The sequence below is a fragment of the Condylura cristata genome, unplaced genomic scaffold (assembly GCF_000260355.1).
Source record: "Condylura cristata isolate star-nosed mole 26May11 unplaced genomic scaffold, ConCri1.0 scaffold00021, whole genome shotgun sequence".
In the NCBI taxonomy this organism is placed as follows: Eukaryota; Metazoa; Chordata; class Mammalia; order Eulipotyphla; family Talpidae; genus Condylura; species Condylura cristata.
This window is the reverse complement of record NW_004567122.1, coordinates 11,656,774-11,674,643: the sequence shown is the minus strand read 5'-3', so window position 1 is coordinate 11,674,643 and position 17,870 is coordinate 11,656,774. Positions and strand designations below refer to the sequence as shown.

Genomic DNA, 17,870 nt, shown 5'->3' with positions numbered 1-17,870 from the left:
TCCTACAACCTTGTTGATTTTATTTATTAGTAAACAACACATCTGCCTACACCTCAGTTTTTCAATGAAAAAATAATTAAAATTAAAAAAGACTAAGAAAGGAAGTATTTTGTTAATAGTACTTGGTAGACTCTGTATTGTGACCAAAGAAAAGTATTCTAGACTGTTAAGGTAAAAATAATGTTTAATCCGAAAAGTGGTAAAGCAGTAGAAAACAGTGCAAATGAAGCTGCTCTGCTACTATATCTTTGTGCTTCATCTCCTATAGCTGTGTCCTGTCAGTGTTTTAAAACACTGCTTTTGACAGGGGAAAATTAGTGGTGACAGAGGCTAAATAGACATTAAGGAGATGTTTACTGCGACTGTTACATGGGAAACTAACATCTTAGTATTTCATCAGTCTCTGATGGCTGCTACCTTTTCCTTGTTTGTAAATAAACACATAGATAAAAGGTACAGATTGTAGTTCCTCTGAAGCTACATAGTGAAAGGTAAATTAAGACAATGTATTAGATTAACAGTTACCAATATATACATATCAAACCTTAAAGGGCTTGTGAATTTCTTACTGCTTAGTGTGATTTTTATCTGCGCCTTTTCTGCCATTGATCCCCAAGTCAGAATGTCACAGCCTAAAGCAAAGACACCTACTCTGGTTGGGGCATCTGGGAGAAGTAGCTGTGGGTATGTGGAGCTACCCAGTGTCAGAGTAGAACGAATTAGTTACTTTTACATTGTTGAGTTGCTATAATTCTGTTCTGTTAAAGTCATCAATGATTTTTTTTTTTTTAAAGATTTATTTATTTGTACATACAGAACTGGGGTACAGGCCAGAAGCTTAGGGGCGGCGAGAGGCTTCACCAGAGACAGAGTGGGGAACAGAACAGGCAGATCGAGGAAGTACACTGCTGAGGGGAGCAGCGGGCAGGTCAGGAGAGGTCTGCCTCACCATGTGGTCTCCTCCGGGGCAGGCGGGAATCGAACTCCTGCAGAAGCGGCTTTAGATTCTCAGTGCTGTGCTCTAACCCGCTGCACCACCAGGGAGGACCTCATCAATGATTTTTAAGTTCATATTTAAATTCTTAAATTCTTAGTGATAGATTTCTCTGAGCGAAGACATGAAGTTGGATTTTTCTAACCCTCCTGCACAAAAAGTTACAGTCCCAGATTAATATTTTTATTCTCAGTTTTTGTGCAGTACCTGAAGGCAGTGAAAATGACATGCGGTTTGTCTACTGTGCTTCCTGTATCTGCTACATGCTCAACAACTGGTCTGGCATGGATATGACAAAAGCCATCACCTATATCAGAAGAAGCATGGTGAGTTCTGTTGTCAGTTGACTCTCTTGTCGCTTCATTAGTGCTGGTGTATGGGACCTGCCGTGTCATGTACCCTCATTCTTCCACCCCGAGTTTGGAAATTGGACATCAAGGTTGCTTTCTGTGTACCAGTGCGGACCAACCCTGTGGAAGTAACCGTAAAGGGCAGATGGATTAGTCAGCCATTAGCATTAAGTGTTATCTAATTATATCTATGAAACAACGCACTTATCAGAAGCAAAGAAAAAAGAAAAAACCTCAAAGGTCAAAGTTGAGAAGTCATGGCCACCAATGTAAGGAGAAATGACTGCATCCTCGAGACTCCTCTTCTTGGGCTGTGAGCTATGAGTCCCTCACTTTGACCAGCATGACCTGAATGTGATAATCTATACTGAGTTTTCACCTTTGTTTTTTTAATACTTGTATATTTTTTTAAATTGAGGTTTACTTTAAGGATTTTCTTTTTTTTTTTTTTAAGGATAATATCAAGGTTTTAGTTTTACAGACTAGTATATTTCAGCATGTTAATTCAACTTCTACTCATCGTTATTTAAAAAAGAGACTGTGTCTTTTTCAATGAATGGAATTGTTTTTCACAAGGTGACAGACCTGGCTCCCATAGTCCAGAACACATTGGTTCTTTTTGCTCTTAGCCCAAGGATTATTGCTTTTATTTTTATATAAATACTACTTTTGTAATAATTTTTTGAAAAATAATTAAGTTTATTGCATTCAACTTTAGGCTTTCCTACAACCTTGTTGATTTTATTTATTAGTAAATAATTTATTTACTTAGTAAACCCACTTGGCTCCGGAAGTCAGAGCCACCTGAGAAGGTGCAGATGCAGGAGAGGCTTAGCTCCCCACTTGCTGTGTCTCTCTCCTCCCCGCTGCCTCACAGCCACAGTTAACAGCTTGTTGCCCAGCACCCTGTGAGTGGACATTCTCGAGGTTTTGGGTTGTTCATCCTTTATTTGTCTCGGATGAGCAGATACATCTATTTTTATTTTACTTACTCAGAGGGCCGCACGCGAAATGTGTTGGTTGCATTAGCCTTTCTTGCCTAACAGTGTAGCTGGAAACCGTGCCAGATCCCAGAGATTTTCCTCTTTCTTAGGTTAGTTTCATCCACTGCATGTGTGCACGTGCCTTAGTTTTTTCAACTCCTCTGTATATGGAGTATATTTTTCAGCAGTAATAATACTGAAGTTAGTAATGGACTTATGTATTGCTGGAACTATCTCTCCAGAATAAATTTCATGTCGTGGAATTGCTTGGTCAGAAAGTAAATGCACATATACTTACATTAGCTGTTGCCTACTTTCTCTCCAATAAAGAATGATCCAGTAGACTTTCTTACGAGGATTTGAGAATGTCTGTTTCTGTATAACCTTGCTAATGGAATGCATTACCATTTTACTTTATTTTTATCATCGAGTATGAGAAAGTGATGACTTGGTGTATTTTTAATTTGTCTTTCTTTCCTGTAAGTGTGATAGTTAACTATTTCCCTAAGTCTAGAACTAGGCAAAACCTATCCACAGGTCAGATGTTAGCTGTTACTTTTCATTTGAGGCAATTATTTCTTAGGCATCCTGTAATTTACCCTTTTTTCCCCCTGTAATTTACTCTTGGTTTCTCAGTTCTTCTTTTTTCCCCTTTCATTACTGAAGTTGTCTGATGATTTCTTTATTTCTTCCTACTGCTTTATTTTTTCCTATTTTCAATTTTTAGGCCCTTTCATATTACCAGATGCCTGTTAAAGATAAGTACTTTAATTGGAGTACTGTATTACAGTTTTCTTCTTCACGGCTGCTTTTATGGAGTGGGACCAGCTTTCACATAAAGAGACATTTCATTCATCTGCTTTGTTTTCATCTCACTTACTTTGTATAGATTTCTCTGGTAATCTTTTTGTACTTTTTTTCCTTACAAGAATTCCCATTTAAGAGTACACTTTTTTTCAATGCAATGAAATATGATTTTCTTCAGAGTGGGGGCTTCAGTGTTGGGGAAAGGGTGTGTTTCCTCATAGGACAGCTCTCTTTTTTTCCAGATGTCCAGATTCTGTTCCTTTGCGTTTTCCTTCATTCAACGATCTTCACAAGGCCCTTCTCCCTTCCTTTGTTCCTGTCTGCAGTAAAACCATGTGCCCTTTGAGTGGTGTTTGTCTTCCCATTGGGCAGCTTATGATTTGGAACAAGCCTCTTTTCTGTCCCGGTAAATGACGCTAGTTCATTCTAGGTCTTCGGATTTTCATTGTTGTGGTTATCTTTAAGAATTCCTTTTATGACAAGTTTTCTGCCAGTATCCTTCTAGAACATCTTAATCCTTTTTATCACAACCTCTGTTCCACACTAGGAAGGAAAATATCTTAGTTTTTTTGACTTCTGGCCACGCCTCCAACAGCACCACGCCTCCAACAGCATCACTGTTTTCCTCTCTCTTTCGGTTTGATCTTACTTTCCCCTCCACTGTTAACTGTTTTTCCTTTCTCTGCTGCACTTTTAATCCTTGGTGATCAGTCCCATCCATTGGTTTGCCTCTGTAAAATCACGTGGTTTATCACCCACCAAGAGACAAGAACATATCCACACACTTTGCTGTCTGTATAGGAACTGAATGACATGTGCAGTGATCAGTTACTAACAGACTTTAGAGAAGGGGACAGGACCAGTCCCAGGTCACAGTACACATCTGTTGTTCAGGGAGCAGGTTGTGCACTGAAGATCGGGCAGGAAGTTTGTAATATACTTTATGTAATGGCTCAGTTTATATACTGTACTGTACAGTATCTACAGTATATACCGCCTTACTTGACTAAGCTGTGAACCTGAAATTCATGCATTTTGGAACTGCCTGTACTTCCCCACTTTATGGTCAACTTCCTTCTTTTTTTTCAGGCAGTGTTTGAGAGAAATCTCAGAGCTGCCATTTCTTCCTCTCCTCTCTCCTGACAGTTTTTTAGTTTGCCTGTTCTCTGCCACAGTATTGTCAGGATATGAGAGACGGCTTGCTGAGCTTTTTGTTTCTTTTTCTGTGGACAGGTAATTTGAAGTTTGAGCTTTGCCAAGGCATCACCACTTCTCCATAATTTTGTTGTTTTGACTTTTTTGATTTTGTGCAAGAGATCTGGTAGAGAGATTCAAATGGAATCAGCCACCATTATCCTCGGCTACCCACAGCTACTTAAAAGCTGAATTGTTCAACATGTACCATGTTTTACATGTGTCAAATCCATACATTTTTCTTAAACCCACAGACTTTTGAAAGTGGGGGTGGAGTAAAGCCTGCGACTTCTTACCCGGAAGATGAGCAGCAAGGTGCCATCTTTGAGCTGGCTTCCCTCAGAGTATGCGCAGTATGCAGACAGAGAGCACTTTGCCTGGGAGTGAGGCAAAACGAGGGCCCTGAAAATTTCCAGCTCTATTTCTTTGTGGGAAAGAGTGCATATTTTGATCAATAAAAACAGGCAATAATGTTAGATCAAGAGACCAGAGTTAGCGTACATACAATTTATGATCATTATCGCCCTGTTAAAATGAACGTGTTCTTCTTTTTCAGTCCTATGACAATGGGCTGGCACAGGGAGCCGGACTTGAATCTCACGGTAAGACATCCAAAATAAGCGAACACCCAGTTTCCTCTGTTTTTTCTTCAATCCGAGGACCTCAGAGGTTTGCCCACAGCCTGGTTATCTCCTTTCCTCCTCCTCTTTCTGACACTGCTGTGCCTCTGAGTCTTTTTTTATTGCCATCAGTGATTGTTTGGAGCAGAAGTTCATGCAGTGTCTTCTTGTAATCTATTCAAGTGTCACCTGCATGAAAATATCTTTGGATGATTTCATAAGGTGCAGTTAGAAAACTACTTTCCTTCATTGATATAAAGGCAAGACCAAATAGATGCAGAATCCCAAATATGAATCACTGGATTTGTAGAGAAGTGAATGTTTTTTATTTACCATCTTTCATTGTCTGTAGTCATTGTCATAAAACATTTGGTTGCATATGGGGTATTCTGTGTACATACCTTAATACTGTCTGGGGTGTTCTGTGTACATACGTTAATGCTGTCTTTCCTGCCACATTCTGCTCCCCTTTCAGTAGGCCCAGGAGGGTCATGAGAACACTTAGTCTGTCAGTTTGGCAGCAACTCGACCTCTTCCTCATTGAATGTTTCCATGTAGAAGGTTTAGTGAGGTGTGTGATACCATGATTTCTGATTTAATTGTCAATCTTATTGCTTATATGTCTCTAAGTAATTCAGTTTTCTGGACTTCATTTTCTTCATCTACAAAATGTATCTTACAAGATATCAGTAAATAAAGAAATGAGTACTTACAAGTTATCAGTGAGTTTCTGTTTTAATATTCATGAATTGGATGGTTTTCCTTTTTTGTTTTTGTTTTTAATTTTCTTATAAATCTTAGAATCATCCTATCAATCTATACCCTCTCACTCCCAAAGTTCTGCTTGGTTTGAAGCTGACAACCATGAGCATTAGTGGGGAGTATTTCTTTTCCTTTGTGGCAAAATATTGAGTATATTTCTTGAGAAAAGTAGTTGCTTTTGTGTTCATTTGTCAATGCTTCTGTAATATTTGGTTGCAGATCTAGGAGTGTAAAATAGCACAAATAGCGTTCTGACAGTTCTCACAGACCATAAGTCTGAAGTGTATGTTATGAGCTGAGAACAAGGTGTGAGCTGTGCTGGTTTTTTTCTGTGGGCTCCAGAAGAAAATATGTTTCTTTTCCACTTCTGGTGTCTGGTGGCAGTAACATTCCTTGCCTTGCTTTTCTTCATTCCAGCGGTCGCATTGCTTGCTCTCTGTAGTTTGTATCCCTCTGTTCCCCACTTGTGGCTGCAGTCAGGGTCCCCCAGGTAATCTAGGACATTCTGTCCATCTCACCTCCAGATCATAACTTCAAGATCCACATTTACAAAGGTTACATTTACAAAGGTTACCTGCTATGTCAGGTAACCTCATATGTTCCTTCTATCCCTGGATATGTTCCAAGGATAGAAGGAACATATGAGGGGCCCTCCCTGGTGGTGCAACGGGTTAGGACACAGTACTGCAAGCTGGCCTCAATCTCTGCAGTGCCAGTTCAGTCCCTGCCCTGGAGGTGACCCACATGCCATGGCAGACCTCTCCTGACCCCGCCCGCTACTCCCCTCAGCAGTGTGCTTCGTTAATCTGCCTGTTCTGCTCCCCACTCTGTCTCTGGTGAATCCTCTTGCCGCCCCTGCACCTCTGGCTTGTACCCCAGTTCTGTATGCGTAAATAAATAAATCTTTAAAATGGTTGATCTTCCTGAGCACTAACTACAACTTTAAAAAAAAAAAAAAGGATGTGCGTTGGGTGGAGTTGGGTGGGCTTAGGTGGGGAGCGTTATTCAGTCTTATTACTCTGAGTGTCCTACTCACTGGGCATTTCAGATACTTTTCTTCTCTTTCGTCCTCAGCGTCTCCCCTTGTTCCCTGCACACGTGTTCTGTCCCCTCACTCAACCTTTTTTCCCTTCATCTTCTTAAGCCGATTACCTTATGAGCATATCAGCTCTGGCTTGTTTATGTTATATGCAAAAATTAGTCTGTTGGCTTCAGGCAAATGAAACCTCAGTTAATAAACAACATGCTAGTCTATTTTTTTAAGGGAATTAAAATTATACTCAGATGAAAATGTGCAAAATGATGTAAAAATAAACTTTGTAATAAAAAAAATTATACTCAGATGGTGACGTTCTGCGCAAGGAACATCCTAGGTTTCAGTTTTCTGTTGTCTCATAATGATATATTTTGAAGTTCCTTAGTCTTCCTGCATGTCACTTTCCTTTGTCACTGAGATGTTTGTTATAGCTTTAAGTTATTTCAAATTCTTCTTGAGAGTGTAGTGGTTATTTTATAATTATAGTTGCCTTTTAATTTAAATTTCTTTTATTATTTTCTAGAACAGTTTAACTTTTTCTCCTCCAAATGCTTTATGCTGTTTTCCTAGGTATCTGATTGGAAGCTTAAATCATGGTGTGGTTTTCATTCACAGGCGGATCAACTTTTTGTGGCATTGCTTCACTTTGTCTGATGGGCAAACTGGAAGAAGTCTTTTCAGAAAAAGAATTGAACAGGATCAAGAGGTGGTGTATAATGAGGCAACAGAATGGCTACCACGGGAGACCTAATAAGCCTGTGGACACCTGTTACTCTTTTTGGGTGGGAGCAACTCTCAAGGTAAGAGAACTCATGAAAACGAGCAACCCTGTACCTACACGTCAGTATAAGCTGCTTGAAGAATTTGGTCTTTGTGACACTCATTAGAAATTGCTAGCCTTAGAGGGCTTAGTTTTTCATGTTCATCTGGCAAAACTAGTGTCTATGATTTTTAAGTTATCTGCTATACGATTTGAAAATAGCCATTCTTCTAAAACTCAGGTGACCCAGAACCTAGGTGAAGAAGTAGGTATAAGGGGTAAAGTCTTGTTACCTGAAACTGACAGTGATCCACCTAGGGCAAGGATCTGTCTGAACATGATACCAATAAAGGTTTTAGGGGAGATGTTAATCTCAGAAGATAAACAGTGAGTCATCCCTTCAAAACTTTTTTAAGGCTATTTTTTATTTTTCTAAAGCTTCTGAAACTTACTGATTGGCTCCTGTGTTTTCCCCATCTCCACTATCAAATTCCATAGCCAGTCACTAAGTACCCTCAAGTGTTGTCACCTCGTTCCTGGTTTTCTGGAACCTAACAAAAGTCCATGTTTGTCTTCCATGTAATATCTTCTCTTAAACAATATGGTGGATGTAAATTCAGAAAACAGAATGACTTAAAATGAAGGTAATAGCCTCCTTCTCCTCACTTTTAGGGCTATTTCTCAGGAGCACCTTTATAATTTTTTTCTATCTGAAGATTCTTCAGTATAATTGCTAGACAAAATAAACAAAAAAAGTATAGCATCATTATAACTTCTAAAAAATCAGCCATGGGCCCTCCCTGATAGCACAGTGGATTAAAGTACAGCACTATGAAGCTGTCCGCAGCCACTGCAGCCTGAGTTTGATCCGTGGCCAGGGAGGTGACCCACACGGCCCAGCAGACCTCTCCTGACCTGCCTGCTGCTCCCTACTCTGTCTCTGGTGAATCCTCTCACCACCCCTACCACCATGCACTTCTGGCCTATACCTTAGCTCTTATATGCACAAATAAGCACATCTTTTTAAAAAATGTATAAAAGTATCAGCCAAAATTTCTTAACTTTGGTTAAACATTGAGTCAGTGATGTTGTGTGCTCCTGGAGCAGCATATTCTCTGTGGTTGTCTCTTTGATGAAAGGCTCCTGAGTTATCAAACCTGATTTTTCTATCAGTTCGTTTCTTTTTAATGGTGGTGGAATACACAGAGTGTAATATCTGTTTAACTTGTACCTGTGCAATTTGATGGAATCAGTTACATTCACAGTGTTTTATTGCCACCAGTACTACCAGGTATACACAAAGCCTTCTCTTCACCTTCAGGGCAAACTCTGTACTCATCAAACAGTGACTCCTCACTCCCCCCTTCGCTCCAACCCCTGGAAACCTCTACTGTATTTTCAGTCTCTGAATTTGTGTATTCTAGGTACATCACATAGTGGAATCACGCAGTGTATATCTGACTTAGTTCTCTTAGCATGACCATCTCAGGGTTATGTTATAGCATATATCGTAATTTCATTCATTTTTGTGACTAACACACTTTTGTGTACACACACACACACACACACCTCACTCACTCCATTTTGTTTCTCCTTTTATCTATTGTTAAACGCTTGGGCTGTTTCCACCATTTGGCTATTGTGAATGTGGTAGTTCTGAGCATGGTGTACAGATCTTGCCTGAGGCCCTACTTTTATTTCTTTTGGATGATTACCAAGAATGAAATTGCTTGATGATACTGTACTTCTATATTTAATTTTTTAAGGAACCACCAGGCTGTTTTCCACAGCGGCTGCACCATTTTACATTGCAGCCAGCAATATAAGAGGTTTTTAACTTCTGTACATCCTCACGTGTACTTGTTTTTCTTATATTTTTATAATAACCACTCTGATAGGTGTTAATTGATAGCTCATTATTGTTTTCCTCTGTTTTTCCTCATCATTTGTGATAGTGAGCTTCTTTGTTGTGTTTTAACCTTCTGTTTACCTCCTTTGCAGAAATGTCTGTTCAAATCCTCTGCCCATTTTTCACTTGGTTGGTGGTTTTCTTTATGTTCTTGATCTGGAGAAGTTCTATTATGTGTTCTGGATAAGTGTCTCTAATCAAGCTACATGACTTGTGGGTATTTTCTCCTATTTCAGCTGATCTTTACTGTCCTTTGATGTTTTTAATTTTGACCAATTCAGTTTTTCTTGTTACCTGTGCTTTTGGTAGTTACATCTGTGAAATTATTGCCAAATTCAGTTTGTGCAGATTTTCTCTAATTTTTCTTCTAACATTTGTGACATTTTAGTTCCTTGTGTGTAGGAGTTTAGTCCATTTTGAGTTAATTTCTGTATGTGTTATAAAGTCCAACTCTCCTGGCACTATTTGTTGAAGAAAATGACCTTTCCCTATTAAATGGTCTTGGCATACTTGTCAGAAATCAACTGACTGTATATGTGAGGATTTCTTTCTAGACATTTGTGTCTCATTATTATGCCAGTGCCATACTGTTTTAATTACTATTGCTTTGCAGTAAGTTTAAAAATAAAGAATATGAGTCATCCAACTATATTCTTTTTCAAGATTATTATGGCTGTGTAGATAACTTTACAGTTTCATATGAACCTGAGGATTGATTTTTCCATTTCCTATGAAAGACTTGAAAATCTGATAGAGATTATGTTGAATCTGTAAATTGCTTTGGGTGGTACTGATATCTTAACAATTGAAGTCTTACCAATTAGCTAAGAATTTTCTCCATTTGTTTAGACTTCTGATTTCTTTTTGCAGTGTCTTAAAGTTTTCAGCATCTAAGTTGTTTACTTCGTTGTATATTCCTAAATATATTTTAAAAAGATTTATGTATTTATACATACAAAAACTGGGGTACAGGCTAGAGGTGTGGGAGGTGAGAGGATTCACCAGCGACAGAGTGGGGAGTAGAACAGGCAGATCACCTAAAATACACTGCTCAGGGGAGCAGGGGGCAAGATAGGAGAGGTCTGCTGAGCCATGTGACTCGCCTCCCTGGCCAGGTATTGAACTTATGCTGCAGTGGCTGCAGATAGCTTCATAGTGCTGCACTTTAACCCCTTGCACTACCAGAGAAGCCCTCTCATAAGTATTTTTAATTTTTATAGATGCTATTGTAAATGGAGTTGCTTTCTTAATATCCCTTTGGATTGCTTTTTGCTAATAAACAAACCTCATCAACTCTTTAGAGAATGATTTTAGTCTTTAGCTTTGGAAGTAATATTGCTTAGATCCATTATGTCACAAACAACCTTCCTTTTGTTTATTTCTTGAGTAGATCTTCAAGCATCTTTGTGAGAATGGGCATATGATAGAAAATTTTGCCACAGTTGTCAGCTTATATTAAATAATGTTTTTAATTGTCGAAGCTTTGGGTGGATTTAAGGTGTTTAGGGATATAAAGGAAGGGCATGGTTAATCAAGATAAAGCAATATAGTTTGCAGGTTTTACAAAATGTTACAAAATGATGTTACTAAAGTTTCTAATAAAATATTTTGATTTTAGGGTTTTCTTTGAATGTCATAATGAAGTCACAGATTTTAAAACATTTTATATGTTTTAATCCATTGACTTGGTGTTCTTTTTAGTGTTCAAGTTAACCCATCTTTAGCCAATTGGAGCCCCTTTCGGTTGGCTCTTGAAATTTCTTTTATGACTTTGGTAGTCTTTGGCAGCTTTCTAATGACAATCATTTTTTTTTTTTTAATTTTTAAAATTTTTTTTTAATTCTTGAGGATGTTACCATAACTTGAAATAGTATGCAGATTTTCTAGCTTACCATCTTTAGACATTCTGTTTGATTCCCAACTGTGAAAAATATATATTTAGCCTCTCCCTTTTCCAGCAAATTGTTACTGTATTTTCTAGTTCTGAATCTTAACTTCTTCCACCTTCTAATTCATCAGCTTACTTTTGTTTTTAATTAATGTTAATTTAGGTAACATTGATATTTTGTCTGGTGATAAGTACATTATGCTTTGCCTATAGGTTGATTCTAAAATTTGAAAACTACTAATCCACATTTATTATGATCACATAAATATTATTTATTCCTGAATCAAGTACAGTGTTAATATTATTGTTTGTTTTATACAAGTACCCACATGCTGCTTGGTGGAAAATGTTATTAGAAGCAGGATTCTAAAGAGTCTCTTGTATTCTATTCATTAAGTCACATGTATGAATGTTTGTTTCTTATATATGCCACAATTAGATGTTTTGTTTTCTTTGTGAGAATAACACTTCTTCATTAATAACTAATACTTCCCTTGGCTCTCTTTTATTCATTAACATACTGAACTTTGTGTTTTACAGCAATGTCCTGAACTCTCTTCTCTGCTGCTCACCTCCATTTTCTTTTCACAGCGTGATATAGATCTTTTGTTTCTCTATTTAGTGTGATTGGGAGAGAGAAGACAAATATTTATTCTAACTATTAAAACTACATAGTTTTTTGCCTAAATTCTGTCTCCTTTTACTCATCATAACTAAAGAGTTATAGTACTTCATTATTCTGAAATATAGCTATCTCACATCTGATTAATTTTTATTGCTCTGTTTTGAAATATTTTTATTTCTTGGTACTACCGGTTTGTAACTAGTAGCTAAAAAAAAATTGTCTTAAAAGTTTAAATGTGGGTAGATGAAATTTCAGTTTTTAAAATGACTAATTCAGTTGAACAAATTGGGAATTTATGTTTTGAACCTTGCTAAAAATGGTGCAGAGGGGTCATTAGTTGGGCATGGTTCAGAGCAGGAAATGGTGAGCTGTCAGGAAAAGGAAAGTAGATTTGATAACATGATTCCCGTGGAGGCTTGCTCTGAGATCATTAGGTAGAAAAAAGCATATTTAAATGATGCACTATCTGAAAATTAAGTCAGACGTCAATATGAACACTTTGTCAGTAAATTAGTATTTGTCATGTCATTTCAGCTCCTGAAAATTTTCCAGTACACTAACTTTGAGAAAAATAGAAATTACATCTTATCAACTCAAGATCGCCTCGTAGGCGGATTTGCCAAGTGGCCAGATAGTCACCCAGGTAATTTCCTTTTATGTATGAAACCCAGACAACTTTCCTTTTGTTTATTTCTTGCGTAGATCTTCAGGCATCTTTGTGAGAATGGGCATATGATGAAAATTTAGTCACAGTTGTCAGCTTACATTAAATAATGGTTTAATTGTTGAAGCTTAGGGTGGATTTAAGGTGTTTAGGAATATAAAGGAAGGGCATGGTTATCGAGGTAAAGCAATACAGTTTGCAGGTTTTACAAATGTGTCCCTTGGTAATGTTTTATTTCATTTGAGATGGAAACTGAACGGGCCCTGCCCAAAGTAGAGAACCAGCTGGCACATCCAGAATTTTCAGGCTTATTTAGCTATCACTTTAAATCGAATCAATCACTCTTACTCCAGAAGGGAGCCAGTTCTACTCTTGGTGGTTCAGCCAAGGATCTCAAACCTTGAATGGAGGTGTCCCTCACTGCCTACACACTTATCCTCTGAATTTTGGCATGTTTTTGTTATTTTTATTTTTTTTAATGACCACTTTGTGGTCTGATTTTTCACCATGCGTCTCTGAAACTCAGGAACCCAGTCGATTCAGATAATTTTCATATGTGTTCTCTAAAGTCAGGAAGAATGACATAGATGAGAAGAGCAAAGCATTCTTGTATTTTGTAAGTACTTTCAAATTATTTTCAAATTGAAAATAATGAAAATGAAAAAATCTTTATTAATAATGACAATTCTGCAAAATGTGTGACTCCTGCTGGACAGACCTCATTCCCCACTGCGTATGTAAATCTAAAAGTGCCTGCTCAGTGCCGGCCCCCTCTCCGGCGCTGGCCTGGCCTGCTGCTCCAGCTTGTGATGCCAGTGCTCCCCGGCCCCAGCCTGTGGAGCCGCCAGGCCACACTCGGCCAGGCGCCCACCTCAGTCCCATCCTTAGCCGTCCTGTCCTCAGTCTCGTCCCCTCGTGTGGACACTTCGGGAGTGTGTGTGTGTTCATGTGCTTAAATGAAAATGAACAGGGACAAAAGCTTTTTTCAGATTCTCAGAGGGATCTCAGATGCAACAAATGTTGAGACCTGTAATCTAAGCTCTTCTCTTAAATCTGCTAAGATTATTCGAAGGCCTTCTCGGGCACCCAGAGTCAGGCCGTCCCAGGGTTGTCACTCCCACCCCAGCAGCATTCTGCAGGCTTCCTGCCCTCCTCCTGCGTCTGCACCTCCACCAAGAGGGATCTGCGCCATCTTTCTAAAAGATCAGTCTGAGAGTTTGTTAAAAGTAATTCAGAATGCTGCCGCTTTTTTTTTTAAATAATAAATTTATTTTTACATCATTTTGTGCATTTTTCCATCTCAGTTGTAATCCCGTTAGGCTTCCTGTCACCACATCGCCCATGTGCCATCACCGAAGTGCAGCGCACTTCCCTTCCCCCACTGTTTTTGATCCCATGCCCCACTCCACCCCCATAAAATGTCTCTGGTATATAACTGTTCATTCTTCTTCTTCTTATTTTTTCGCCTGGTCCGTTATACTCCTGCTATAAGTGAAACCATAGAATGCTGTCACTTTTTGATAAGTTAGCAAAGTGCTAGCTAGCTATGAGTAGATGAAACTGTATATCAGAATGACTGTTTTCACAGCATTATGATAGAATCCTGGTTTTATTGTTAGCCTAGAACCTCTTCAATTCAGAACTGTTAATGGTTAGAATATATAAAATATTCCAGTATATCAAAGTATAAATAAGGGACTCATGCTAGCATATTTTTTGAAGTGATCAGGAGTAGCTTCTAACATCCTTATTTACCTGTGTTTTCATGCAAAATCCTTCTTTAGGGGAAAAAATGTTAAATGCTTTTCCTTTCTAAAGCAGTAACAATATTTTTAGTTTTTCAGTATCTAATCATAGTTGTAAATTTGTTAGAAAAGTACCTCGGGAAAAATGAGCTTATTTTTGTCTTGATATTATAGTTTTCAGTCAGTGCCTGATAATATTTTAACAAATAACTTGCTGTTTAACAAGAACAGAAATAGGATAATGCCACTCTCTGGAAAGCATTTCTGATATAACATACTTGTAAATACCTTTGAGCATTTATAGTAGTTTTTTGAAAGCGAATTCTTGAAAGTTTTTTATTCACTTACTAACTTTAACATTAGTGTACATGTGTGAATGTAATGCAAGTGTCTTCAGACCCTGTGCATTACAGAGCACAGAAAGTCTTTGTACATGCAATAGCAAATTATACCAACGTTCTAGCAAAAGACCTGTTCTCAGAGCTTTTAGAAAAAATCATTTTTTTTAAAGATTTATTTATTCATTCATATAGAGCTGGGGTACAGGCCAGAGATGCGAAGGGTGAGAGGATTCACCAGAGACAGAGTGGGGAGCAGAACAGGCAGGTTGACGAAGTACACTGCTGAGGGGAGCGGCGGGCGGGTCAGGAGCGGTCTGCCACGCCATGTGGTCACCTCCGGGTCAGGCGGGGATCGAACTCATGCGGAAGTGGCTTAAGCTTCTTAGTGCTGTGCTTTCGCTGTGCTACCAGGGAGGGCCCAGAAAAAATCATTTTTAACAAGATTCTTTAAAATTAACTTTTTTCTTCTGATAAATCTAGCGTCAGATTTGACACAAAGACTATATACATTCATAGAAGAAATTTATGAAAGAAAGTGAAATTATATTTTAGAGAAAATATCTCATCTAAAATGCTTGACTGCATCACTACCTACACAAAGGACATTTTAAAAAAGTACTGTTTGAGGTTTGGAGCAATTTCTAGTTCACTGGCATTACAAAATCCTTTGGGGGGGGGAAGTCTTATATTACCTATAGGATCATTTTAATTCTACAGGGAAATCAAATTTACTTTTTGTAGTTTGGAAATAAGATGAAAATGATCAATACTATACCAATTTTATGAATAGGCTTTCCTGTATTTTCTGAAAGAAAAAGAAAATTAATATGGGTGTCCATTATGAAATAACTTCAAGTGAACACAACCATTGTCATTCCTAACTTGATACTAGATAATATTCATATTAGTAAAATGGTTTCTTTAGTTCTTTTTGCAAAATTTGAACTTTTGAGATGTTTTGAGCTTTAATAGCTCCTGCAGCCATAAATGGTGTCCAGTTCAAAAACAGAAAAAATTCTTGACTACTACAAAATCTTGTTTTGTAGTGTTCCCGTAACTGCAGAGTTCTGAGAGCTTCACAGATCCAAATGAGGCTTTGGGGTCACCAGTAGCCATGTGATTTCAGTGGCTACTTCAGTGAAAGAGGGTAGGCTGTCCTGGAAAGTAGGAAACTGGTAAGGCAGTATAGGTGAATTACAGCATGAAATACATTATCATAATCTGATAGAATGTGAGTTTGTTTTTATTGTCAGATCAGATATTTTTAGAATCATTGACAGAATTAAATATGGTCCAGCATTCCCAAGTGGCTTATATTGCTCAAGATTCTTTCATTTAATACAGTATTGGGGTACTGTATGATTTATAAACTATCAGGTAAAACTTAAGGATGAGAAAGATAATGCTGCATATTAAACTCAAAAGTGTTTTTTTTTTTTTCCCAATGAAAAAAACTTTTGATACAGAACTAGATCCCCTTGTTTTCTCTATTCTGTAGTAGCCAACGGGGTGGGGGTGGAACCCAGTAAAGCCCACTGGGGATTCTTTAATCACAGTGGTAGTAAGAGTATCCCTGCTTCTGCTGGAACTCATTTGTTTTTTAAAATTTGGCATTTTGAGATAAGAAAGCAAATATGTTTATTTTTAATGGAGCAATAGGCTGATATATGTATATATATATATATATATATGGTACAAAAACAAGTGCTTATTGTGATAAAAATGCCTCGTTTTCAGATGCTTTGCATGCATACTTTGGAATCTGTGGCTTGTCGCTAATGGAGGAGAGTGGCATCTGTAAAGTTCATCCTGCCCTGAATGTAAGCACACGAACTTCGGAACGCCTTCAAGATCTTCATCAGAGCTGGAAGACGAAGGACTCTGAATCCTGCTCAGAGAGTGTCCACATTTCCTCATGACTGACTGTAGGCGGGGCGTGGGGGGTTTGTAGCATAACTGTAGCTCAAGGTTAAAAGCCATGTAACCAGGTGTGCTCTTTTTTAAGAGGTAGAGTCTACAATCGAATCTCACACTGATGTCACTTTGGGATATGGTCTTGAGCCAGTCATCTTTGTGCTGGGTTTCAAGGATATCTTTGTTGAAGTTGGAGCCACAGTGGACTCTGTTGTGGTTCTTAAATGTTTATATTAAATTTCTAAGAAGTTCTTCGAGGCAAATTAACTATGTATGGAGGTTACCTTTTTAAGAGAACTCTTAAGTACAAATTGTATCATATTATAAAATGGACACATCTTCAAACAAGTTTACAGTTCACATAGCATTGATAATCGTTGGGTGAACACTTAGTGGTGATCATTTAAAAGTTGACTGCTGGTGGTAGAAAATTGCTTTAGTGAATTAAGTATCTGGGGTTGTCCTTTGAATATAGATGATCCCATAATTTTTTAAAGAGGAATGATTTATTTTAAGTAAAGTGTGCCAATTAAATTTGTGTGGTCTATATGAATGAAATTAACATCACCACACGAGTCAGTGTGCTTAACTCTAACAGTAATTTTTTAAAGGGAAATTGTTTTAAGAAGACTATTATGTAACTGAGGGAAAATCATTTAGCTGCACGTGATTGTGAATGGGGTATTTTTGTGCTACGCAGGTCTTTTATTTAGACATTGCCTGGGTAAATACTGATATTTGATTTGAATCCCAAATAATTGCTTTCTTTTTTCTATCGGGGAGAAAATAGTCTCATCTAGAAGGAAAGACATTTAGTGTTTCTGTTCATTTTTCTGAAGTATGTGATATTTTAAATTATATTTGTACTTTCGTAACGGAGTAAGTTTTAGTCACTTGGACTATATTTAGTTTGTTGCGCCCAATATGTTAGTTGCTCTCATTACAAACTGATAATTTTATAATTTTTTCAAATTAAGTAAGTAAAAATTTAAATGAAAAAAAAAAAAAAAACCAACCCAAACAGAACCACTCAAGTAAATTTAATGGTGCAGTTCCATACCTGGTCCTTTATATTTTTATATTGTCAGATAAATGGGAAAAAGTATGCCATCTAAATAGACCAGTTAGGTGTTAAGGTGAACTTTCACTTTTCTTTGTTCTGTAGACTAGATGATTGGAAAGGAGGTAGTATAATGCTTCGTTAGTAATCCATTTCTCAATAAATCTTCACTTTTGCTCAGTGACATTGAAAACTATGTCTGCTACTAAAGCAGAAAA

The 17,870-nt window shown here is 37.7% G+C and overlaps 1 protein-coding gene across 1 annotated transcript in view; it reads left to right on the top strand.

Moving 5' to 3' along the window:
* The window catches only part of PGGT1B (protein geranylgeranyltransferase type I, beta subunit), a 34,323-nt gene extending 16,674 nt beyond the window's left edge, over nucleotides 1–17,649 (top strand). The window contains exons 5-9 of the mRNA XM_004686640.2: nucleotides 1,188–1,320; nucleotides 4,885–4,930; nucleotides 7,362–7,546; nucleotides 12,463–12,571; nucleotides 16,416–17,649. Of these exons, the coding sequence (XP_004686697.1) occupies nucleotides 1,188–1,320; nucleotides 4,885–4,930; nucleotides 7,362–7,546; nucleotides 12,463–12,571; nucleotides 16,416–16,597 (655 nt within the window). The 3' untranslated portion in view covers nucleotides 16,598–17,649. The remainder of the gene's footprint in view (nucleotides 1–1,187; nucleotides 1,321–4,884; nucleotides 4,931–7,361; nucleotides 7,547–12,462; nucleotides 12,572–16,415) is intronic.
* The last annotated feature ends 221 nt before the right edge of the window (nucleotides 17,650–17,870 follow it).